Here is a 24,482-nt window from a genome sequence, read left to right on the forward strand (position 1 = left end):
GAGGGGCGGGGGGTGGGGAAGGAGGAGGAGGAGAGAAGGATAAAGCTGAAAGAGGCCCAATGGAAGAGGAGGCAGTGAGTCTGAAGTTCTGGCAGGCTTTTTCTCTGGGTCATGCGAGAGCCTCCACATCCTCGAAGACAGTGAGGAGGAGGAGGAGGAGGAGGAGGAGGAGAAGGAGGAGGAGGAGGAGGAGGAGGAGGAGGAGGAGGAGGAGGAGGAGGAGAGTTGGGGAGAACTGAGGGGAGGGATGGTAGCAGTAGGAAGTGACTGCCGTTACCTTCAGCCTTGTACAGACTCTGCGCAGCACCGAAAGGCTGCTCATGGACATCAACGAGCAGGTCAGAGGAGTTGAAAAAGGAGGAGGATCTTTCGTGACCAAGAAAGCAGCAGGCGGAGATCATGCCTGATTGCGATGATGAAGTTTGGGGAAACTTGTGCTTTCTGGTAAGCAGAAGGGAGAGAATGAGAGAGGAGGAGCGATGGGGGGAAAGGAGGAGGGAGGAGGGAGGGAGGAGGGAGGTAGGAGGAAGTTGGATGGTCAGAGTTAGGACGTGGGAGGAGAGAGTTGGTTGATAGTCATGCCTGCAGATCGAGAGGATGGAACGACTCGTCTCATACATGCGACTGTCACCTGAATCCCGGGAGGAGATCTGGTTCTGCTCTATCACGGACACACCACTTTCACCTTCCCTTCTCTAAACCCTTCTCTTCAACTTCTATTCCTTTCCATGCTCTCCCTCCTGTGATCCCTCCTATCCTCCCTACGTCACTTCGCTTTCTTCTCTTGTTTTCCTTGTTCACTTCCATTGATCCTTCTTCCTCGCTGTCATTCCCCTCTGGTCGTCTTCATTTTCCTTCCTTTTCTTCATCAATCCATCTCTTTATTACAACATCCTCCTCCTCCCTCCCCTCTTCATTGCGCTCCCTTACGTCCTCTTGCAGGAGAGATCTTCAGCTTATCTCAAGCATTAAGCCAACATGGGAGAGCAAGAGGGCCTGCATCCGCTTCCTCCTCGACTCCGTCGCGCGAAACACGGTATGCTCCCGCCCTCCTTCTCCTCCTTATTGGTACCGCAGACATCGCCTTAATTGTTCGTCATCATCGCCGATCTTTCAGGAAAGAAGCAAGGCAAGAGGAGAAGGAGGAGTAGGAGGAGCTACAGCAGATGATGAGCTACTCGGTTCCCGCTTGGTTTCGGAAGGGATCAGGTTGCGAGTACATGCCCCTGCTCTGCCTCGCTCGATTCAATGCCTGCAGACACCTCAGATGACCCGTTCCTCTCTCTCCCTCTTCCTCTCCCTCTCCCTCTCCCTCTCCCTCTCCCTCTCCCTCTCCCTCTCCCCTTCCTCTCCCTCTCCCTCTCCCTCTCCCTCCCCCTTCTCCTGCCATCCCTGACCTCCTTCATCTCGTAGTGTTCGATCCTCTTCGCCTGCTCCTCCTGCTCCCAGTCACTCTGAGAGACGAGGAAGAGCGACAGGACGGGAGGGTGGGGTGGGGTGGGGTGGGGTCGGGGGTTCGAACCTTCTCCTTCTCCAGTCGCATCCTCTCCTCCTCCAGGCTCTTGATGTATGACGCCCGTACCTGAAGAAGACAACTTGCCAGTTAGATATGGATGATGATGATGATGATGATGATGATGATGATGATGATGATGATGATGATGATGATGATGATGATGATGATGATGATGATGATGATGATGATGATGATGATGATGATGATGATGGAAATGATGATGATGACGACGACGGCGACGACGACGATGATAGTGGTGGTGGTGGTGGTGCGAGTTGTGGTATCACCTGGTCATTAGATGATTTGACATCCTTGACATATTCCGCGGTCTCGACGAGCTTCTCTTTAGTCTGCTGGGCTGTCAAACCATCCCAACAGGACCTGAGCTTTTACCTTGAGGGCTTCGATCTCCTCCTTTGCCAGCTGGAGATCGACGAAGAGACGATCTCGAGTCTCCTCCAGCTCTGCCACCCTCTGCACCGAACCCTGCGACATGAGAGTGACAAGGAAAATGAGGAGGAGAGCGCGATAGAGCACACGACAAGTAAGAGGCAGTCAAGCAAAAGAAGTAAGCAGGGCGAAAGGGAGGGCGAGAGAGGCAGGGGAGGATGGCAATGAGGAGGAGGAGGAGGAGGAGGAGGAGGAGGAGGGAGGAGAGGGAGAGGAGGAGGAGGAGAAGAAGGAGGAAGGTGTCGGCTTGTAAACCTGTGCACGTAGTTCGGTGAGCTGATCCTTGAGGCGCAGCAGAGACGAGGAGTTGGACTTGTCTGAGGGATGGCAGTGAGACGCCGGAGGGAATCGACAGGAGGCTACAGAAGGGGAAGCAGGAGAGAGGAAAGGGATACAAGAAAAGCTGGAGATAGGAAGGAAGATGGGAATTTGTGTAAGGGGGTCTGAGGATCGTGGGCGACAAGAGGAATGAAGGTGCAAACACGGAAGAGAAGGGAAATAATGATGACTATGAGACGACAGAGAGAACAACACAAGAACAGAGGGGAGGTAGACGGAGAAGAAGTAGGAGAAAGAGAAGAAGTAGGAGAAAGAGAAGAAGTAGGAGAAAGAGAAGAAGTAGGAGAAAGAGAAGAAGTAGGAGAAGGAGAACAGAAGGGGAAGAGGAAGGAGAAAGAGAAGGAGGAGGAGGAGAACAGAAAGGAAAGAAGGGGGATCAGAAGCAGGAGGAGGAGGAGAACCATATTCATCGGTCCCGAGCTGGTTCTTAAGAAACTCGTTCTCTGACTTGAGCTCCATTAGTCTCGCTTCCAGCTGCATGACGTGCTGCTTCTGCAGCCTCATGGCCTTCTCCTGCTCCGTGACCTGCTCCCGGTCAAGGGAAGGGGAGACAGTTAGAAGGAACGCGCGGAAGGTGATGGTGATGGTGGAGGAGGAAAAGTAAGGAGGAGAGAGGAGTAGAGGAGAACCTGATCCACTAAGAACTTTGCAGCTTGCATCTTGGAAGGGTCCGAGGAACCGACTATCTCTTGCATCCTCTCATTCATCGCTCTGCCAAATCAGCACTTTCATCCACTGGTTCTCCTCCTCCTCCCTCCTCTCGCCGCCTCCTCTGCTTTCTTCTTTCTCTTCCATCTCCACCCCATCTCTTCTCGTCGCCGATTTACCTGATCTCTGAGTCTCGTGCTACTGCATCGACCTCAGCTGCATCCCACTGCAAGGAGAATTTTCAGATGAACAATTCTTCGTATCCTCTTCCTTCCCTGCTCCCCCATCCCTGCTTCCTCTTCCTGTTCTCTATCTCCCCAGCTCAGAGCGTTCTGCCCCACCTGACGAGCTAGCTGCAGCTCCAACTCTTTCACGCGGGAGGCGAAGCTCGCAAGCTGAGCCTGTTGAAAATGAGGATTAAGGAAGAGGAATAGAAGAGGAGGAGGAAAGGAGGAGAAGGAGGTGGAGTTAAAGGGCGGAAGCAGGAGGAAGAGGAAGGGGAACCTGCTGCTCGCTCCATCTCCTCGAGGCTTCCAAGTCTCGAGACTTGAGCTCGTCAATCTGTCAATGTGGATCAGCGAAGGACAGAGAGAGAGGGGGGAAGGAGGAGGGAAGGAGGAGACGGTGGTGGTGGTTGGGAAGAGGAGGGAGGAAAGGGAGAGGAGGAAGGGATAAACACAGGGGACGAGGGAGGAGGAGGAAGGAGGAGGGAAGGAGGAGACGGTGGTGGTGGTGGTGGTTGGGCAGAGGAGGGAGGAAAGGGAGAGGAGGAAGGGATAAACACAGGGGACGAGGGAGGAGGAGGAAGGTCGAATGGAATCATTGACCTCTCTCCGTAGCCTCAAGCACTCTGAGTTGCTATCAAGGATGACGTTGTCGAAAGCCTCAGGGTGACCTGCTGGGAGTGACCTGCCGTTCGACCCTTAACCCTCCCTGCCTACCCGAACTGAGCTCCTTCAACTGCATCCTTAGTCGCTGGACCTCGTTGTCCTGGAGGAAGAGTCAGAGGGAGAGGTGGAGGAAGGAGAAGACGAGAGGAGCTAAGGAGTCAGGAGGAGAGAGGGAGAGCAAGAAAGTCAGGGGAGAAGGAGGGAGAAGAGGAGAGGGAGAAATAAGAAGTGAGGAGGAGGAGCAGGAGGAGGAGGGATGAGGCGAAAAGAGGAGGGGGGAGGGGCTTGCCTTGTTCACCAGGGCTGATCGCATCTGTCTCACACTCTCCTGAGGTTCGACATATTAGCTAATTGCCAACCCGGACGAGCCCACCTGAGTGTCAAGCAGACACCGAGCAAGGTCGTCGCTTTGAATCTCCTCTAGCTGCCGCTCCTTCTGGCTGAGCTGGGCGACCTGAGACAAGTCAGGGAAGCAGAGGAAAGGAGGGGCTGGGGAGAGAACAGGCTGGGGAGAGGAGGGAGTACCAATGCTTTGATCTGCAACTCTCTATCATCCCCGTGGTCCATCACGTTGCCGGTCAAAGTCTCATCTTGGTTCAATTTGTCAGTCGAGTCTTCGCCCACGAGTTGGCGCCTCTGACCTTTTCCGTTGAAGTTGCCCGTCAGATTCAAGTCGTTCCTCCTCTTCTCGAGCTCGGCTTGCATCTTCTTCTCCTCCTCCTGCACGGCAGTCGGCGGGGAGGGGCATGAGAAGGCGGGTAGCTCGTACCTGAATGATCTCTTCGATGTCTTTGCTGTTCCCTAACGACATGGCGAAACGAGGAGCAGCAGGAATTGTCTGAAAGTTCAGGTTGCCGCTCGCAAATGCTGCAGGACACAATATCAAGATGTTCATGATCGAGCAGTTGAAAGGAGGAAACGAAAAATAGAGGAGGAGAACAGGGGAAGGGAGGGAGTGGGAGTAGGAGAAGAGAGGGAGAGGGAGAGGGAGAGGGAGAGGGAGAGGGAGAGGGAGAGGGTGAGGGCTGACCTTGTGGCATTGCATTCATCGCTGTCTGATGATTGTTGTGAAATTCTTCTTGTCTTGTGACGATTTCTTGAGTCTGCTGCTGGGGCAATCTCGTGAGGCAATGACAACCATCTAAGAGGTTCATGTAAGGTTGACACTTACAACACGCTGAGGGTTCGCAGCATTTCGCTCAAGTTCTTGAATCCTCTGAAGTCACGTGAGACCTCAAACAGAAGAAAAGACGGCAATACCTTCTCGAGCAACTTGGTGTCGGTAGCATCGGGGAGCTGACGAGACCAGTCAGGCATGATATCAAACATCATAACCACTTTGCTCCTCCTCCTCCTCCTCCTCCTCCTCCTCCTCCTCCTCCTCCTCCTCCTCCTCCTTTGCAAGCTTAGCAGCATCGACAATGTGCACTTACGTAGTCTCTCCCCCCGTAATCATCCTCCTCATCTCGTCGACGCACGAAGGCCTCTGCTCGCTCAGGCGCTCTTGAGCTCGCTGCCGGCTCGTTTGAGCGGCTTCTCCCCTTGGGCTTCGCCCTCTTGGGCTCCTCCACATCCTCCGATGGGAACCCGATGCCTTCAAACTCTTCTCGCTTCTGCCCGCCTCGCCCGTCGCCTTGCTGCTCCCGCCTGTCCCTGCTGTACGGTATGTCCTGTGCTACTTCCACCAGCCCGTCTGGCTCGTTCCTGTTGCCACGTCGCGCATCCCTCGGAGGGGAGGAGACAGAGCGGACGGATCGATTGAGGTCCATCTCAGTGACGGAAGGGATCCCAGCAGGAGGAAGCAGGTGTGCGGAGACGGAGGTTTCATGCTTGCGCTCTCGTGGCGGCTGCTGCTCAAGAGTCTCGACGAGGCGGTAGGTGCACGTGTCGTAGCCGAAGCGAACTGTGTCGTTCCACTCGAACGGCCGCGATACGCTGACAAGCCGAATGTCGTTGAGAAACGTGGCATTCCTCGACCCTAAGTCTTGCAACACCATTCTTGGTGGTCTGGTCGACAGATCGATCTCCAACGCTGCATGCTGACCGCTGACAGAGCGGCTGAGGATCTTGATGTCATTTCCATCAGCTCGACCTACTGTTGTCCTCCCTTCGTACAGCTCGTGGTAGTTCTCGGGTTCGCTGACATCCTTCAAGTACCCTACCACGCTCATGTTGGAAAATCTTGTTTCAGCAGTGCTAGGAGCTTATGTGAACGAGGACGATGCAACGGATCCTGGCCATATATTTTCTTGCTTCCATGAGTCCATGCTCCAGGTTTCTCCGATCGCTCGCACCTGACTCTACCCCCCCTTCCTCCTCCGCTTCTCTTCCGACATGGCGGGCGCTGTGGCGGGCGTTGAAAAATCTATGGGGCTATTCTTCATGTTGTTTGGTCCTCATCCCCCAACAGACCAGGCCGCTGATCGGGACCGAGCGGGACCACCCAGGGTCGATCACTGAGAAATGAAAGCGGTGAGGCGGGCATGCGGAACCAGAAGGGGCATGGCTCATCATCAGGTTTAGAACGGGGTGGGGTGGAACCAAGGTGAAAATAAGGGGTGGGGTACTGGCAGGGAATTTGTCGACGCCATGCTGGATATTTGCGATGAAGCGAAAGAATGGACGGGAAGGACGGGGAGGAGGGTGGAGGGAAAGAGCTAGAAGAGAGGATAGAATTGAGGAGATAAAGTGTCAAAAGGCGAGGAGAGGAGGAGACAGACGATCGATTTGAACACTAGACATCAGGACAAGAAGATGGGAAGTAAAGGAGGATTTGATAGAGGTGAAGCTAGGTCCTTTGGAGCCAGAAAGCTCACTAGGGACAACATAGTTGGACGTGGCAGCATCCTTCCTCGCGAGCGTTACACTGAGACATCGGTGTAGGATGCTTGCCAGTCGTGGAGCGGCGGCGTCTATTGCGGTGATCGGGATGCTCCTGGCGATGATACGTGAGACTGCTCGCGATGGGGTGCATGGTGTCAAGTCTTGACACTGATGTCAGTTCTTGCCACTCTGAGGGGTCAAGAGTCGTCGGAACTTCAAGGAAGCGACGAGGTGTCATCGGCTCATCAGGCGCGAGTCTTCACCATGCTGCACAACATGGCTGCGCTCGCAGCGTGGGTTGTCTCTTGTGCTGCTGCTGTCGTTGATCAAGTGGGATCAGGTTTTGCCAGCACATCGGGAGGGTCAAGAAGCAGAAGGTCTCGTTTCATTTCGACGGGAGGGCCTGACCTTGTCGTAGGTGATGCCCTGCGGGCCCGGCGCGACCCATCCATGCTGCACAGAGCGACAGCTGCAGATGCAGAAGATGCAGGGAGGAAAGTCGCAGGTGAGCACATGTTGAATTTAAGTGACCTGACTGCTCCTGTCTCTAGTCCTTCGATTGGGCTGATCCCACCACCTGGAGCGGGGCAAAGGTGAGAGAGCATGGCTTTTTCCTCCTTTTCTCCTTCTCCTCGTCCTCTCCTTTTCCTCCTCCTCGTCCCCCACTCCGCTTCACCTCTTCGTCTTCTCTCTTTTCCTCTCGTCTTGTTGCTCTCTTCTCCTAACTTCCGCTTCCACCTTTTGCTCACCTCAATCGATCTGCAGGGAGCAGCTGCGCAACACATCGCCAACAAGCACGTGGTGGACAATGGTACCGACCTTGCCAGCACCCGCATGCTCTTATCGACCATGCAGGATGGGCTTCTCCCAGCGCGGCGCAATGGCAGAACACGATGATGGCTCAGGCGCAACCTGCGCAGTATCCTCCTCCTGCCTACCCGCAACCCTACGGACAGGCACCGGCATATCCTGCCCAGGCGCAGGGAGGATACTACCCGCACCTACTCCCCGGGCAAGGAGGAGTGCCGGAGCAGGTCAGTTGAAGAGGATGGAAGTGAACAGAAGGTGAATATCACGATTAGGGAGCTCCTGCCCCCGCGCAGTACCAGATGCCTTACGCAGCGGCGCAACCCTCCTACGGTAACTACGTCGCGCAGCAGCAGGGTCTGCTCTTCACCTCCTCATCTCCTTCTACTTTTTGAGCCCTTCTCTCTCCCGTTCTTCGTGCCTACCATTTTCTTTGTGAGATTTCCACTACAGGCCCCAGCATGTATCCAGCTGCTGCCCCGAACTATCAGCAGGCCTCCAGCTACCCACAAGTAACGTGGAAGAGGAAGCGTTTACAGCTGATTGTGTCTTAGCAGCCCATGTACGGAGCTCCTGCTCCCTACCAGCAGAACTTCTCGCCGATGCAACGCGCCCAGTAGTAGTCCAGCAGGTGAGACTCAAAGAGAGAAAGTAGGATGCAGTCGAAGAGGTGAGAAGGGTTGCCTGTGCTCGGGCAGAGGAGCTGGGAAGGTGTTGTATGCTTATTGGAATGAAAGAGATAGCATGACATCCGTCAGAAACCTTCACTCAAGTCACGCGGACGCTCAGACGGGAAGAATTCTCCTCATGGCGGTTTGCATCTGCTGCACTCTAGAGGCGAATGAGAAGAATCAAGTGAAAGAGCACAAGAAGCGTGAGAATGGCGAGAGAAAGCGAGAAGGAGGGGAACGAGAGAGGGGGCGAGAGGAGGGAAGGAGTTGGGGAGGAGCACCGGAGAGAAGGAGGATCAACGTATGAGTAAGGAGGAGGGAGGAGGAGAAGGTGGGTAGGGGCTAGGGAATTTACCGCTGCTGAATCGCTTCCACATCATTCGCATGCTTTTGTCGCATCCTCTCTTGCAGCTGCTTCACGTCATCGACCTCGTCCGATCTCTCAGCCTCCTCCTGCTCCCCCCGTCACGTACATAGAAGGATCACGTACATATAACGATCAACATGAGGCACTTCGAGCCGCTTCTCCTCCTTGGATGCTCCTGCATCCCTACGCGTTCAGCTAGCAACATTTCAAAACTCGAGCTCACCACCAACTGCATTAGCTTCATGGAATCTCGATGTCCCAGCACCTTCCCAGCTTCTCCTCTCACCTCGGAGCGACAGAGAGTGCAGGGGCTGACTCAGTCGCTCCTCGTTCAACTGCCGCGCACTCCAGGTAGCAGAGAGCGAGACCTCGTCCAGCTCGTACTCCTCTTCCTGACAAGCTGTGCTCAGCTGCGAGGAGGGGGACGAGGAGGAGAGACCTTCTGCTGCAGCTGCTGAGCAAGTGACACGCGTGCTCGGGCATTGGCGTCAAGATTGTCAGCTCGGATCGGCGACCCACGCGAGCTCTCCCTTTCCCCGTCCTCAGCTGAAGATGTCTCCTCGCTCCGGCCTGTTGCTCTCGCTTCGGCGTAGCGCAGATTCTCAACGTCTCTGTGGAAACTTGCATGCTCTGCTGGATTTGTTGAGAACTTCCACCTCCCGGGATCAGTCTGAGCAAGAGCCTCGGGGACAGGGAGGGCAGGAGATAAGGCGAGAGACTGAGAGGAAGAGGGAGGAGAGAAAGAGAAGTTGCCCGAGAGAGGACAAGTAGGCGAAGTTGAAGTCCGAAAGGGCATCACAGGTCCGGCCTCACTGGTGAACGAAGAGCTTTCTCCCTCCATAATCCCTAGAAACATCACATTCTCAATCCTCGTCACTTTGTCTCGAAATGAGAACTCGTCGCCTACCTCGTCTCAGCAGAAGTCTCTGATGAATCTGGGAGGAGGGCGGGCTATGCTCGAGGTAGGGAACATCGATGCCATGCGAGGGCTGCTAGCACGACAAGGAGGAGCATCAAGAGAGCAGAACCTTCAGGTCAGGTCGACCGAGAATCACCTGCGAGAGTAGGAAGGTGGGACGAGTGGGAGAGGAGGACGCGAGGTCCTCGATCAGCCGGGAAGTGGAGGAGGCAGAGAGGAGAGGAGCGACGGCTCCTAAAGCAGCTTCTGCAGCCGCGTCGGTCATCATCATCTTGCGGGAGTCGCGGGGAGTGCAGTGGGGAGTGGAGCCTGTCTCCCAGAGCTTGGGGACCTTAGACGCTGCAAACAGGTCAAAGGCATCAACGCGGGAGGAGCTCTACCTTTGATTTCATTGACATACTTGTTGTCGTCAAGCTTATGGTGCGGTAGCACATGCTCGCTCGCTATGCCCAACACTCGCTCCCATCGAGCCTCTTCCTTGGCCATCTCGCTTCGTGCTCGACTGTCATCCCCTCCGCTCTCAGGGAAACCCTGCCGGCGAGGTGTAGCGTTCTTTCTTCCTCCCTGCAATTCTTGATAATTTTGATGACGAGGATGATTCTGTTCTTGCTGCTGCTGTTGCTCTTGCGGTGGTTGTTTAAGCTGTTTCGGCTGAGGATTTCTTTGAGAATCTCCTAGTCTTGAAGGCGCTTTGACATTTTCGTTGAGTGGCAGGAGGTCCCTCAGCGGGTAAGAGAAGTTTGTCTGCTCGCCTAGACTAGGATCAACGAGATCATCAAGACAAGAGGAGATGAAACGAATAAAAAACAGTCGAAATGGAGGAATGAGACTATTGCAGTCACACAAAACAAACAAAAACAAACAAAAAGCTATGGTGAGCATTTTCAACCTGTGGCGGAAAATCCAGTAGTCTGTTCTCTCAAAGCTGAAGAAATATGCTTGAGATTTGCTTTGTAAACAAATGTCTCGGGTACAAAGTTAAAGAACATCGCGCCAAGAGAGTTTGACATTTCGGTTTGCTTGTGTTTGACAACACAAGCAAACTCGACTAGTTCATGTGGCCTGTTGTTGTTTGAAGAAATCAAATCAGGAAGTTCAATCTTTCTAATGAGTGCAACGCAAAAGGTGTAGGAAAAGCAATGAGAAATGAGATAACAGAAACAACAGCAAAAGACGAGAACCAGGATCAACAGAAGGAAATGTGAGGGGCAGAGAAGACAAAATGAGCAGGAAAACAAAACAACGAAGAGACAGGAAAAGGGAGATCGAAGCGGTACGAAGGTCGAAGGTCAAAGAATAGTCACCTCGATGATCGCGCGCTATCTATTTGTCTATTTTTTCTCTTGCTGATTTCTGTTGTTGAGACGCTACGGAGGCGAATCCTATCACCTCGCCGTTGACAGTAAAGAACATGACATCCATTTCAAACACCTAAAATTATGGTCATTCTCAACATATGATCGTCCCTCATCTCTCAATGTTTCACGGACAATGCCGACGCCTATCACGTCTTGATCTACGTTGAACGCTGACAAAGAATCCTCCTCTCCGCCCTCAACTTCATTCGCTCCGTTCTTTTCGTTCTTGTCATAGAAGTGTTTCGGTTGAACGCCTCTGTAGAAACGACCCTGGTTGCTCCAAAACACACTTGTCTGGTGCCAACACAATCAGCTTCAACATTTGTTATGGAATCCGATGTAACATTGTTCCATCAACACCAACAAGCAAGTCATCAAGTCAGATTGCAAGGGCGTCACAGCAAGTCACCTTGAACGACTTCGATCTCTCAGTGTTGGAGTTATACATCATAGCCCCGATCACAACTTGCGCGTCTTTTGGCAGTTTCAGAGATGTTTCGAAGTATCCGACGCCCCTCGGGTGGTGGGCGCTGCTGACCATTGTGAGTGAAAGAATGCGACCAGGAGGAGGACCTGGGGAAGAAAATGCCGCCATGACTGTTGAGGACGACGACCCTTGACTTCTTCATCGCCCCCACTACCACAACCTCCTGGTCGAGAGGGGACTTGAGAACATTCACAGCTGCTCCTCGGCTCTGCTTGTCTGGTTCGAATGGTGACAGTTTGGGAAGCTTCGGGATGATCCGACTCGTCAAGACTTGTATCTTAGCACTTGCAGTGCCCATCTTGTCGATCAGAACAGCATCGTTCAGCTTCTCAAGAGAGATTGCGATGTGAAGCGTCGAGATATCACTGAAAACAGTGTCAGGGCTGCATGGCTTCTGAAATAAATAGACTTACGATTCTTGCGCATACTCCAGCGGGAGAGTCTTGACAACAAGCCCATTCTTTACAAAGAACATCTGAGAGATGCTTGCATTGATCCCAACCCCGATTCTATCTCCGACTGCAACCTTCGAACTGTTGTTATCCATCCTGTCATCATGTGAGTTGCCGCTCTGAGGAAACTGAGAATTCACCTCCTCGAACGCCCCGCACATATCAGCTCGCCTCCTGATGAGCAGCAGAAATATCCATAAGACCCTCCACTCTCTCCTACTCTTATGCTCCCAGTCTCCGTTGTAACCCCCAAACTGACTCCTCCTCCTTCAGCAATGTGCGCTAAAGTCACTTCTACGAAAACCACATCTTCTCGTCCGCCAAAGCTGCTGGCGAGCAGGACAACTGAAGGATCGGCTGCCGCACTTGCCTTGTACATCTGAGCAGAGCATGAAGATAAGAGAAAGGCAAGAAATGAGGGTAAGAAGCCAAGTGCAACAGGATAGGAAAAAAAGCAGTAATCGGTTACCAGAGCAGTGTTACTGCCGTCTCCTCCTAAGATCCTCACGGTTGCTGGAAGCTCATGCGGAAACCCCCGAGCTGTGGGACAGTGTAAGTGCAGGAAGTACAAGGAGTTGAATCGAGCAAGACACGAGATGATGAGGATTGATGTTGCTGAGCCTTGTCTTGGCAGGGAGGGAAGCGCATCACCAAGCATCGACAAAGATTGACTTGATCAACAGCATAGGCACGTGCCAGAAGAGGAGAAGGGACTTTGAGAAACAGCAACAACAAGAACATGGAGAAAGCGAGGCAAAGGTGGGAATGAAAGGTAGTGGGAAGAGAGGAGGAGCGTGTGCGAGGATGAGAGGAGGTGCTTAGATGCAGCAGAGGGGAGGAGGGGAAGAGAAGGAATAGAAGGAATAGAAGGAAGGAGAGCGGGAGGAGAGCGGGAGGAGAGCGGGAGGAGAAGCTCTTGTATCCTTCACTGACCCGACATGGCGAGAAGAAGAAATCAGAATCGGTCTCAGAGGGTGTGTAAAGGACCCCTCATATATTGCCTGAAACTGTACTGGAATGGACGGTGGGGTTGTCGTTTTGGCTGACGGGGGTCATCGTTTTGAAAGATTTGATGGTCAAGAATGACGTGAGTCAGGTCCGACGCAGCATGCTCGCAAGAGGAGCAGGAGCAGGAGCAGGAGCAAGAGCAGGAGCAGGATGTGGTGGATAAACCAAGAGAGGGCGACAGAGAAATATGGACAGGCTTCTTCTGCACCCGATCTTCTCCTACCTTCCCCGGGGCCACTGCGCATATGGATGTATGCAACTCAAACGATGGCGTGATTTGGCTGAAAACGTGATGGGATGAGGGACCAAACGATTGCGCAAGTCTAAGGAGTGGTAAAGAAGGACTGGCATGGCAAGTGTGCTACTTGCTAACTCAGGTGCTTGGCTGGTGGCTCTTGTGTTTGGGCTTGTTTTATTCGCTCTCGTGTTGCTTGTCGTCGTCTACTACTGCAAGGTCCGTCACCTCTTGCTGTCGATGCGACGGTTGACATGACAACGTTGACCTGCAGGCTCGTGCGTTGACAACCCATGCATCAATCACACAGACAGAACATGCAGCTGAAGCAAGAGGGGAGTTAATGAAAGAAGGTAATCTATTGCTTGCCCATAAGGCGTATAGAGACTTGATATCAAATGCTTTCTTTGGTTTCCGCAGGTTTTCTCTATGTTGAGGGGCTACAAGGAAAAATGGAGACAAGATGTTTGATTCAAGTTGAGACAGACAGAATATGGATCAGACATGACACCAACAGTGTTCCGCACAACGAAATACTTGAAAAGCCGAACGTCCGTGTCAAAAACGGGAACGGTTGTGAATTCTTGCTGGTGTGTGGTGAAACAAAATACATCCTGCGAGCTCAAAGTATTGAAGAGAAGACGGAATGGATGATTGCGTTGCAGAGAAACTACCAATTCGCTGAGACAGACTCGATTTCTAGCCAAGAATCTGTCTTTCTTCCTCCGCCTTATTCTCGCAGGCAATTCACGCATCAAAAATCCCCGGAGCTCACACCTGTTCAATTGGGGGTGAACTCGCTGCTTGTAGGCAATAAGTCAGCAACTATCAAGCGTGTCGCTGTCGTTCGAAACTTCAACGTTGATGGAATGATGACACACCATCATCTGGCTGGCATCGGGATTAAATTCACGTACTTGCCCTCTCGCAAGCTTTACGAAATCGTTGATGTCGATAGAAGAGGCCCTGCTTCTGTTGGAGGGAAGTTGAGGACAGGAGATGTGCTGTTCTCTGTCGACGACAAGCTCATCAAAGAGAAACTTCCGCATGAAATCACCGCTTTAATTGTGGGACAGCGAGGCAGCATAGTCGTTCTCGGAGTCTCTCGGCAACCACCTGTGGAGATAGACGTATGGGAGCAGGAGCTGAGGTCGAAGGCGGGGCGAGTCTACGACAAGGGAGTGGAACTTCTTCACGCCCACCACTACCAAGAGGCGACGACTGAGTTTCGACGTGCCGAGGAGATCTGGGAGAATGACTGTGACAACTCGCTCGCTGCGAGTGTTGCGTATAGGCATCGGGTCTCTGCTATGAGAAAGACAAGCGAGCAGCGAGGTGGAGACGAGTGACCTTGCTTATGCCTCAACTGACTAGCGTTACCAGATGAAGTGAAAGAAGCGTATGAGCAGGTGAGGGCACGAGGGGTTGGAACTTTTATCAGTCATCTCCAAGTTGAACAAGAGTCTATAGGTCCTCTAGTCCTGTCAAACACTCCGTTCTCAACCTCTTCTCTTTCGCAGGCCTCTTTTCAGGGAAATCCTCCTACGATGCCCTTGAGAACTCTCTCTCTCGCGTGATACGAGCTCCAGAAGATTCCATCTCAAGCTTTCCTCGTGCTGGTGAGACAACAAACTTCTATCCCGCCTCCTGCTCAAAAAGGTCCCTTGCCCAATGCTCTTTCCCCCTACTCCCTTGTTCTTCTCTTTTGCTCTTCCTCATTTTCAATCTTTCTAAACATGATGGATTCCTTTTCATGCAGGTTCTTTTGCCCATCATCATGCTGTAAGGCCGCGTGATTGTAGTTTGTTTGAATGACCTCATGCTGTCAGGGGAATACAGACCAACGAAATGATCAGAGGTGAATGTTCTTGGCTCTTTCTTTGATCCTGACAGTTTTGCAGTGAGTTGTCGACGCGACTCGGTAGGTTACGATGATCTCAGTGTGCTGGGTCTTTTACGTGTGATTTAGGAGTGCCGTGGGACCATACCATCCGCGAACCTGCATCCGAAGTTTCTTCTCCAAATGAAACTCCGGTAAGAATGATTCTTTTGTTTCCCTCGTCGTGATTGTAGTCTGAGTGTATGTCCCTGTTCTGGCTGCGGCTGAATCTTCTTGTCCCCGTTCTCGCCCTTATTTGTCCTACTTCACTCGCCCTTATTTGTCCTACTTCTTTCCAGATTCTGCGTGCGACGTTTGTAAGAGGAGCTCATCGGCCCAGCCCTCACGTTGACATCTCACAGCGGTGACGTGAAATTGCTCTTGCCTGCCCCACGTCAACGTTCTTATCCTGTAGGTCTCCGAGTCTTCCACCGTTGAAACCCGTTACAGTCTTGAGTCAAACTCCGACTGGAGTAAAAGTACGTCAGCTCTCCAGTGCCCCTTCTTCTTAGGTCAGCCCAGGTCACCACCAAAGGCTTCGCGACCTCCTCCCCTCAGGTTCAGGTTGAGATTTGATTCCTCCAACTACGACCGTCGCTCATGGCAGTCAGCAGCATCAGGGAGACAACAGATTGGACGAGCATGAAATTGAGCGAACGCAAAGCGGCGAGTGGTATGATAGGAGAAGAGGAGGTGATGAAAGAAGATGAGCGAAGGAGCAGGGGTACCTTCAGCTCCAAGCAGCCGTACGCCATGAAGGCAGCAGAAGGAGGTTTCTACGGATCTCAGAGCCTTAGTCTGGCGGACACTTTGGATCAGCAGGTGGCTAAGAGAGGTCAAGGTCAACAAGTAAGTTGCTGGCAGGGGATGGGCGACATTCGGTTCCAGGCCTCCTTGCCTCATCATGCTCGCCCTGTAAGTTTCCATCAATCTCTAAATCACTCTGCGAGTGCTTCGATTCTCCTTCTTTCATCTCTTGCTTCAGACATCTGAATGCGATGCTCGTGCTTCTCGATTCAACTTTCTCATTCTCGATGGCAGCTCGCGTCAGGCGTAGAAGAGGCATATTCTCCGTATACAGAAGAATCATTCCATCGTAGCTACAGCCATCGAACCAGCTTTCAGGTGCTTTTCGAGGGGTATCACAAAGTTTCACATGATTCATCAGGGGCCAAAGCTGAGCATTCTTTCGATCAAGGTTTGGCATGCAATCTCGTCCTTTTCTGCCGCCACTTGCGACTGCTCTCCTTCTCCTTTTTCTCGTCCTCTTTCCGTCGTCTCTTTACCTAGTCGGGCAGACGCTATCAGGCAACCGGGAGCTGCGAGAGCAGATTTACAGCAAGCTGCACGAGAAGTCAAAGGTGAGAGCAAAGGTCTTGCTCGAGCTCATTGAATCGGCAGGGAGAACTTCACAATACAGAAACTTTGAGCGAGCAGGTGGATGAATATCTGCGAGAGCAGACCGGGCGACGGCATGTGAGGGCATGAGAGGCGAGGAGAAGGGAACTGATGATAAGCAGGAGGAGGCGACGAGTTCTTTTCACAAAGTACGTTCGCCGCGACAATCTCAAGCACGAGGACGGGACGAAGACATTCACGAGCAGGAGGGCGAGGAAGACGAGCTTGCGTTCATGATCCGTGAGAAAGACATGCAAGACTACAATCAGACGGGCGTCAGCTGGAAAAAGTTGGATGAGGCTGCTCTTCGGGGTAGGAAGGAAATGTTTGCTCATGGATTCGTGCGAGCAATGAAGAATCGCTACGATGCAGCAGGGGAGGAAGTCAGCGAGTGCGTGTGGTGCGGCAAGACATTCAAGTCGCTGCGTCAGCGTCGCATCCATGATCTCAAGTGCAAGAAAAGGAGCGAAAGCAAGACTGCCTCGCGAGTCGTCAGCCCTTCGCTTCTCCGATTAGGGAGCAAGAAGAAGCTCCTGCCCAACGTGGACGAGACTTTATTCACCAAGAAGAAAATATCTGAAGTAGGTCTGTGTTAGGACTTCATGAGAATTCTTGTCAAACTTTTCTCCTACCCGCTCTCATCTCCGACCGACCGCGTCCCACCACGAGTTCCACGTCGGTGACTGACTTGCTGGCGACATGAGTGTTGTGCTTGCCTTGTAAGCCTGAGGAACATTCTTGTAGGCTTGCCCGCTGCGTGCATAATCCTTCTTTGTAGATGACGTGGCTGGCATAGATGAGACGGAGCAGAGGCGTCTGCGGCACTCAAGCTCCCTCCAGGAGCACCAAGCTCTCGAAACCACCTCATTGCTACCCTTATGTCCTCGCTTGACCTGCACGGAGATGGCAAGCTGTGCTCGGAGCAGGGAGTGAAAGAGACGCCTCGCCCTGTTCCTCCTCCTGGTCTCATCGACCCAGTACATGAGATACGGCACCAGGTCAACATTTCTCCCTTGCCTGACAAGCCGCAAGTCCCGTGACCGTTTGTCCCGTGTTCGATTCGCTCTTTCGATCACTGCCCTCCAACATGACAGGGAATGCAGGCAGGCTTCCTCTGCCCGGGTTGCAAATCTTGCGTCCACTTTCAGGATGGCATCGTGCCAGAAGAGCCGATGTCGCGCGAGAGCTTCGAAACCATTCCTAAGCCGTTGAGAAATGATTCGCAACGATCTGCACGTTTCGAAATGCTTGCGCCGGCTCCTTTCTTTTGCCAAGAGGGTCCAGGACATGAAAGGCATGACAATGTGACGCAAGTTCATGATTCTGGGATTCGTTTTCTCTTGTCGAGCATCTTTCTGCACCTCGATCTCAGACGCACTTGATGGCGCTGCCAGCCTTGGAGTGAGTTCAAACGCAGGATGTCGCCACGCTGAAAAGAAAATCCAAAGCAAACGACTCTGATTCCGCCTTCTTGTTTCATATAGTTGAGCCAACAACTGCAATATTCGTTGAAAACTCGTTCGAAGTGACAGCACAACAAAGCTCCACTTGTCCAATGTCGCATACTTTCGCATCAAATCCGCCTTCGATTGAATTTCTCTATGTTTCATGCTCTCTCTTTGTAAATCCTTCCATGCTGAGATTGCTTTTCGAGTACAATTCAAAATCATGCGAGACTGTGAGTAACGGAGCCTTAGCCGCAAGTGGAGAAATGATTGCCATTGCAAAAAAGATTCGTGTAGAAGTGAACAACACACTCTGTATTTTCCAGGAGTGCGGCGGTGAGAAGGACATCTCGCATGCTTCGCTGGCAGGGAATCTTCTTGTGCAAGTCTTCCTGACGGAGGGTGCTTCGTTTCAGCTTTTGCACAACCTTGAGATTGAAGGCAAGCGTCGAGAATAACAAAGTTGGAAGGAAGTGAAGGAAGCAGAGTCTCCCTTGATTCCGTGAAGAACTGGACGATTTGAAGGGCCACACTCAATGCAGATTCTTTGTCGTCGTCAACATCGCTCATGACAATATACCACAACATGTCTCTTGATCCCGACATTCGGGTTTCTTCCAGGATCATTGCAATCCTCTGCTTTGCGATCCTCATTCTGTCGACAAGCAATGCCTCGAGGCTTCGTTTGATTTGTCGGCGGCTGGTAACATGAGGAGCAGCAGGGCCTGATACTCGCAACCTTATCGTCAGAGTCTCCTCCATCTGCCGTCCGACGGTCAGCCCTCAACCCATATGCCATCAAACTTATTCAACAGGCTCTTCTCTCTCAATCCTCTCTCCCTCCCCCCTCCCTCCCTCCCTCCCTCCCTCCCTCCCTCCCTCCCTCTCTCTTTCTCTCTCTTTCTTTCAGGGCCCACGCCTCTTGTCATGTTTTTCTTCAACTTTGACTTCTTGAAATCACGGTGGCACCGTCACTGTCGCGCGTAAATAACTTATTACAGTACTGATTGTCCTCGTACTGATTTTTAACTTAACTTTGAGTAAAGGTTCCATTACAGTACCCGGCGTACGGTAGTCGCGCCACCGTCGTGCCCACCGGGGCCCGGGGCACCGCCCGGGGACCGGGGCCCGGTACCGTCCTACGGCTACGGTCACCGATCACGAAGTGCGGGGGCCGGTACCGTTGAAACAGTGCGGCAGTGCCTAAGCCTGACGCCGTTGGCAAGCCCGGGGGTTGGTGAAGTGACTTCGCCGAGTCGCCCGGCGCGCGCCCGAGTCGGCCCTTGAAGGGCCTCGGAGGCTCCGGTCAGGGTGGCTACGCGGCCTAGTCATGATGGACTCAGATAGGCTGCCGCGTGCGCCGCACAGTTACCGTACTACGGTACGGTACGGTAAGTTTGTGCTTGAAGTCGAAAGGCCCACTGCCCGTCACGGGCCTGAAATCATGGTCAGCCGTTTCCTCAAAGGCAGTCAGCCTTACTATTTAAAACCTTCATCAGTACGAGGGGGATCATCGGATGATCGGACAATCCGGTCACTGACAGTGACTCGGTGACGTGACTAGTAACTTGGCCCGGGGGGGGGAGTTTGCCAACTTGCAAATTGCAAGCCCGGCCGGCGGGGCCCGGGGGTCCGAGCCGGTGGCGGGCAGCCCGCCGCCCGGCCCGCCCTGCCCGGCGGGCTGGCCCGGGCAGCGCCGGCGCCGGGTCCGGAGGCTACAACTGTGAGTGTCTCGTACTGATTTTTAATTCACCCACCCACCCCCGGTGTTATAAAACTAATAACTCTCTAAAACCAGATCCCCTTTCCCTGGAATGCGAACCTCCCACCCCCTACCCCCTCAGCAGCTCTCGAACCACCCCCTGTCCCTGTAAAAAATTGCCCCCAACCCCCTTGGCTCTCCCACTTTGTATAAAATTATTGTAGTTCATATCTATTGCTGCTCTCAACTCTGATGCCTACCCCACCCCCTCTTCAAAAAGTAACCCCCACAACCCCTACACACTAGAACGAGGGGAGTTCAACAGGTATATAATGCCCCCCCCTTACGGGTTGGGGTTCGGGGGGGATTTTTTAGCAAGACAACTTCCCGAATGCATATTTGTTCGTTGTTTATTTGAAAAGCAATGGAATATTTTGAATCTTTCCTGGAAATTGCTGCTTACTGGATCATTTTTAATGACAATCATGGGTTTTAAGTCCTATGACTTTGGTCATAGTAATTGTTCTAGAGATCCCAGTACGTATACTAGAGCACCACTTCCTCCTATCCCCCCACAACATTTCTGCACCACTTTTTCTACTGTGTTGACAGGGTAACTGGGGGGTGGGGTAGCATCCAACACCACCAGGGGTATAATAATCTCAAAAATCACTCCCATCCGCATTTTCGATCACAGTGCTACAGTAGCTCCAACCACCCCTGTGTCGCAAGCAGCCAGCTCTTCATTCGTTCGAACGACATTGACATCGTCCCTCCACCATCAGTTGGCTCTCTTCCCTTCTTCAAGCGCACACTGCCTTCACGTCGAATGCCTGAACAGTTCTGGTGTCAATAGTGCTTCCCTCTAGTTTTGTTCTTCCTCGGAGTTTTTTTGGATTAGCGTCTCGCCAACACCAGATATCAGCGCTATACATCCTGTTTTTAACGATTATTTTCTTTCATTTGATCTTCCAAAAATATGAACCTGCAAGGTTACACATTCACAGATTTGATGGATGAAGCACTTGGGCATATTGAGAGCAATACAAGGTTCTCTGACATGAAGCTGTTCGACGGCGTAAGCTCGGGATGTACAATAGAAACAAGCAACGAAAGCACCTCAGCAGATGCCGAAGTCGGTAGTATCTCTTCAGGAGACGAGATAGCACATCAAGGACACGACGCTGTTGGAGTAGGCGGGAAAGCCACCATCTCAGGAGAAGAAGCGCGTGAAATATTTTCGCGAAAGCCGGTGGATACTGGGTTGACTACTAGAGCTAGCATCATTCTGAGCAAGAGCTTTCATATCAGTCCTAAGGCAGTGCGTGACATCTGGAACAAGAGGACGTGGGTTCGAGAAACTTTGTCGCTGTGGACGCCGGAGGAGCTGCACAGATATGCGCAGTCCAAGAGATGCCCTATTGCCGAGGATGGGATCTGTCCTTTCGGGGAATTGTGCAACTGTAGGAAAAGACCCGGACGACCTGTGGGGTCCAAAGACTCAAAGCCAAGGAAGCGACGGATGCATTCTTCGTCATGAAGCTGCAGATACTGTAATTTTGCGATATTAGCTGAACAAATCACTCGTGAGGTACCACGAGTACGTCTGACATCAACTCTGCTGTCAGGACGATAGGCAATACCAAGTGCTGGCTTCTCAGGCTATCAAGCCCTACTGAAGTGTAAACTGGTAAAAATTTTGCAAATGTGGCTGGAATTTTCTTTTTCTCAACGATAGACTCTATGCTTTAGCCACTGAAACGAATAAATTCATTGATTCCTACGATCTGACGCCTGGGTTTCTTTGTCTCTAAAGGCATGGACTTGCCTGTCTACCAGGTGTTGCTGCTTGTTCTGAAGTAGAGTGGCATTTGAACACCGAAGTTCTGAGCGGGCATCCACAGTAGTGAAGTGAATCAGTCTAAACGCCTTGTCGCCATTCAAAACCGTAAATCGCTATCGTGATCATGTCGGATGTCAAACTCAAAATACATACAAGAATTTTGATGTAAACATTGCAGGTGAAGTTTGTTAGGTTTGGGAAGGAAGAGACCGGATAACAACCAGTTGCCCCACCCACCCTCCATTTTCCATCGCTTCTTGGGGTACTGAGAAAACGGCTTGTCAAACTTATCGTCGGGAGTGATTGATGTGAAAATAACGCCAAGCAAGATGTCTTTTGCCTTGGATGCTTCATGGCGGCCGCTCCCATTCCTTTCTTGGTTCCGACTGCTTGCAATCTTGATACATATTTGCAGTCTTCCCTTTGCTTGCTCTGTATGTCACTATACCTTCTCTCATGTTGCTAGATCTTCGTCTTGCTCATCTTTGGTAGACCCATGTCCAAATTCGTCGTGGACACCTGTTACCACCCTTCAAGACTGTAATCAAGCTGCAACTTCATTGAATGCAAGTGAAACATATTTATTCTCTTCCTCCTTTCCGGCTGGCTGTATGTATCTTCAAAGCCCGTGCTGCACATATGTTTCGTATACTGACAGCGACAACTTCAATGAGTCTGCATCGTTGCCTTTCAACATCACGACAGTCGATCAAATGTGCGTATGCCCGTCATATGAATGTGGGCTGCTTCCTTGCCCTCCAGGATCTTCGGGGCCCGATGGAGGTCCATGTTCTCTTTGCCCAATTGGAAAGTACAAGACAACGTCTGGGTCGGGACGGTGCATGGATTGCAACCCAGGACTCTCTACTCACGAAACTGGAGCAACAGCTGACATATTTTGTGTGATTGTGTCTCCTGAATGGATAACAGAGTGGAACTCGACGATCTTTGTACGAAAACTTTGCAGTCTCGATGTTTATCGCTTGACAAATGATTCTCAGGGTCAAAATTGTGAGGTCCTGTTGAAAAGTGTAGATGCCAATCGCTCAAAGATTTGTGCCAAGAAGGGTAAGGAAAAATTGGTTGACTCTGTTCATGGAATTGATCATGGATTGTTTCCATTTAGAGCTTGGATGCCGCAACCGATGGATTCCAATCAAGAGTCAAGTAACCGGAGACAACAGCTTTCAAAAGAATGTTCCTCTCGCTGTAACATGCGACGGCGAATGGATCTATAGCAGCCCGGAACAGGTTCTTGCGGGTTTGAACTCTAATCAAACAGTATCAGATGAAGACATTGCGAACATTTTGCTCAACCAACAAGGATTTTGGTGCAATTCGTCGTCCACGTTGAACGCATCGTTGTCTTCAAACAAGATTCTTTGCAGAGAACCGAAATCGGAGTCTTATCACAGGTGTAGATCATCAGGGATAGTATACCCTTCCTATCAGAGCTGCATCCAAGTCTGTGTGCCGCTTCCCGTTGTAAATGACTCCTGCACTGCTTACTTATCACCTTGTCAGAACCTTTACAATGAGACTGTGCTGCTACGAGGACAAAGCAAATTTCTAGGAGAATTTGTATGGATGGAGCAGATATTTTCGGACGAGGATCCAGTTTTGGGATTTGAGGGAACTGGTCACTTTTTATCACGAATGACAGCAATCAATTCGACCGATTATCACGTTCTTCAAATCAGCTTCAATGAGTCATTTTCTCCTCGTCGACAAATTCAAGTATGGGAGCACTGGCTTACTGACTTTCTTATCAGAGCAGGCAGGAATTGTCCATCTTTCAATACAGATTACTTCTGCGATGTCTGCCCTGGTTCACAGGTACGTCTGTTGACAATGTGAAAGGCTATCGTGAATTTGTGTTCCAGGCCTTTTATTTAGTCAAGTTCGAGTTGTTCAACTCGAGTGGCTTCAGGATCGCCACCAGCTTGCAGCTTCCTGACATCTCGTACAATTTGTCTTCGTGTTGCCTCGAAGACCACAAGTGTCCAGGGATAGCAATTCCCATCAGGAAAGCTTCTGAGGTTGACCTCGAGCAGTTGTTGATGCCGCCAGGGGTCACCACAGACAGTTTTTACTTGCTACCAGCAGGATCATTCTTGCTTGATATCGCTTTTCCTGGCTACAAGCCGGCCGGCCATCGATTCACCGTTGATCACATGGACAGCAATATTTCTTTAGTGCTTGAAAACGTTGTTGCAAACACCTGTTTGTCCGCCGATTGCACAGTGATGTAATGGTTAAACGCCTGTATTGTCATGCGACTCGTTTTTCCTTTTCAACTTGATATAGCAACTTCATGTCGGAAACGCATGGAACTTCTGATTGAGCTCTTCTTGTGTTGCGACACCACCTACTCCTGCCCTCCTGGCAGGTCCTTTGCCTCCTTCGATTCCACTCCACTTTTTCCGTAAGCTCCCCGCGGCCCCCTTATCTGGAATCTGCAGTGCAACCAAGCCCGTACTGTTGAGGGCCTGACAGGTCTGGGCTCCGAGCATTTCACACATGGCCGTAATCACTGTGTATCCACCTTCTCGTTCAACCTATTGTGTCGGCTTAGGGTTTAGGGTTTTGATGAGATCCCGGTGGCTGTTTTCTTCCTCGGCAATGAACAAGCAGCTCTGTCATGGAAGAGAGGACTTCAAGATCAATGGTCGAAAGCTCACAGCCGTGCATGTGAACATCGCGCACGATCGATCTGTCAAGATTCGAGCTGAAGCTGAGAGGACCCTGGGGCAAAGGGGGCAGCTTAGCAGCGCTGACTCACCTGCTAACCTTGGGCGGCATGACGACGGCTGAGGTTGCCGACGTCTATCGCTTCCAGCTGCTGTGCACTGAGTCGTTGGTAGCGGTACAGCTCCAGCCGCTGGCAGGCATGCTGGTCGCTGGGCCAGGCCCGGCAAGGTCAGAAAGGCTTCGTCGCTGTAGGGGCCAACGCCGACGGTCATTTGAAGGCAAAAGGAGGTCGAGTGGATCGTCTCCTCGAGCTGCCCAGAGGCGAATGATACAACATTCCGAGCTTTCCGAGAGAGCGAAGCGATGAAGGGAGTACACCTGACTCTGTTCATCGAGGACCCGAAGGGTTTAGGGTTTAGGGTTTAGGGTTTAGGGTTTAGGGTTTAGGGGTTTAGGGTTTAGGGTTTAGGGTTTAGGGTTTAGGGTTTAGGGGTTTAGGGTTTAGGGTTTAGGGTTTAGGGTTTAGGGTTTAGGGTTTAGGGTTTAGGGTTTAG

The 24,482-nt window shown here is 51.8% G+C and overlaps 5 protein-coding genes across 5 annotated transcripts; 3 read left to right on the forward strand and 2 right to left on the reverse strand.

Moving 5' to 3' along the window:
* Positions 1 to 1,174: 1,174 nt before the first annotated feature.
* On the reverse strand, positions 1,175 to 6,014 carry GUITHDRAFT_107973 (hypothetical protein; the record flags this gene model as incomplete). The annotated part of the gene is made up of 21 exons (XM_005833289.1): positions 1,175 to 1,252; positions 1,398 to 1,454; positions 1,523 to 1,582; positions 1,804 to 1,869; positions 1,910 to 2,002; positions 2,222 to 2,283; positions 2,707 to 2,830; positions 2,935 to 3,016; positions 3,133 to 3,179; positions 3,295 to 3,354; positions 3,458 to 3,514; positions 3,781 to 3,848; positions 3,895 to 3,943; positions 4,217 to 4,297; positions 4,369 to 4,433; positions 4,485 to 4,563; positions 4,613 to 4,710; positions 4,874 to 4,952; positions 5,015 to 5,059; positions 5,104 to 5,139; positions 5,277 to 6,014. 21 exons carry the CDS (start codon positions 6,012 to 6,014, stop codon positions 1,175 to 1,177), a joined length of 2,124 nt encoding a protein of 707 aa, XP_005833346.1.
* Positions 6,015 to 6,724: 710 nt separating this feature from the next.
* GUITHDRAFT_163059 (hypothetical protein) lies at positions 6,725 to 8,232 on the forward strand (the record flags this gene model as incomplete). Its single annotated transcript, XM_005833290.1, has 10 exons — positions 6,725 to 6,791; positions 6,845 to 6,959; positions 7,007 to 7,043; positions 7,085 to 7,171; positions 7,218 to 7,259; positions 7,432 to 7,477; positions 7,522 to 7,700; positions 7,749 to 7,806; positions 7,927 to 7,985; positions 8,028 to 8,232. The coding sequence occupies 10 exons, from the start codon at positions 6,728 to 6,730 to the stop codon at positions 8,091 to 8,093; spliced, it is 753 nt and encodes a 250-aa protein (XP_005833347.1). The 3' UTR covers positions 8,094 to 8,232.
* Positions 8,233 to 9,524: 1,292 nt separating this feature from the next.
* GUITHDRAFT_138439 (hypothetical protein) lies at positions 9,525 to 11,888 on the reverse strand (the record flags this gene model as incomplete). The annotated part of the gene is made up of 7 exons (XM_005833291.1): positions 9,525 to 9,769; positions 9,811 to 9,961; positions 10,820 to 10,861; positions 10,951 to 11,082; positions 11,198 to 11,318; positions 11,362 to 11,640; positions 11,689 to 11,888. 7 exons carry the CDS (start codon positions 11,886 to 11,888, stop codon positions 9,525 to 9,527), a joined length of 1,170 nt encoding a protein of 389 aa, XP_005833348.1.
* Positions 11,889 to 13,084: 1,196 nt separating this feature from the next.
* On the forward strand, positions 13,085 to 17,012 carry GUITHDRAFT_138440 (hypothetical protein; the record flags this gene model as incomplete). Its single annotated transcript, XM_005833292.1, has 19 exons — positions 13,085 to 13,189; positions 13,245 to 13,323; positions 13,391 to 14,305; positions 14,354 to 14,379; positions 14,730 to 14,752; positions 14,800 to 14,828; positions 14,872 to 14,891; positions 14,940 to 15,004; positions 15,265 to 15,328; positions 15,372 to 15,413; positions 15,464 to 15,522; positions 15,572 to 15,698; positions 15,738 to 15,764; positions 15,891 to 15,974; positions 16,018 to 16,047; positions 16,148 to 16,210; positions 16,251 to 16,325; positions 16,454 to 16,828; positions 16,992 to 17,012. The coding sequence occupies 19 exons, from the start codon at positions 13,085 to 13,087 to the stop codon at positions 17,010 to 17,012; spliced, it is 2,229 nt and encodes a 742-aa protein (XP_005833349.1).
* Positions 17,013 to 20,406: 3,394 nt separating this feature from the next.
* GUITHDRAFT_107978 (hypothetical protein) lies at positions 20,407 to 20,934 on the forward strand (the record flags this gene model as incomplete). Its single annotated transcript, XM_005833293.1, has 1 exon — positions 20,407 to 20,934. One exon carries the CDS (start codon positions 20,407 to 20,409, stop codon positions 20,932 to 20,934), a length of 528 nt encoding a protein of 175 aa, XP_005833350.1.
* Positions 20,935 to 24,482: the final 3,548 nt, after the last annotated feature.

Source organism: Guillardia theta (assembly GCF_000315625.1).
Source record: "Guillardia theta CCMP2712 unplaced genomic scaffold GUITHscaffold_31, whole genome shotgun sequence".
Lineage (NCBI taxonomy): Eukaryota > Cryptophyceae > Pyrenomonadales > Geminigeraceae > Guillardia > Guillardia theta.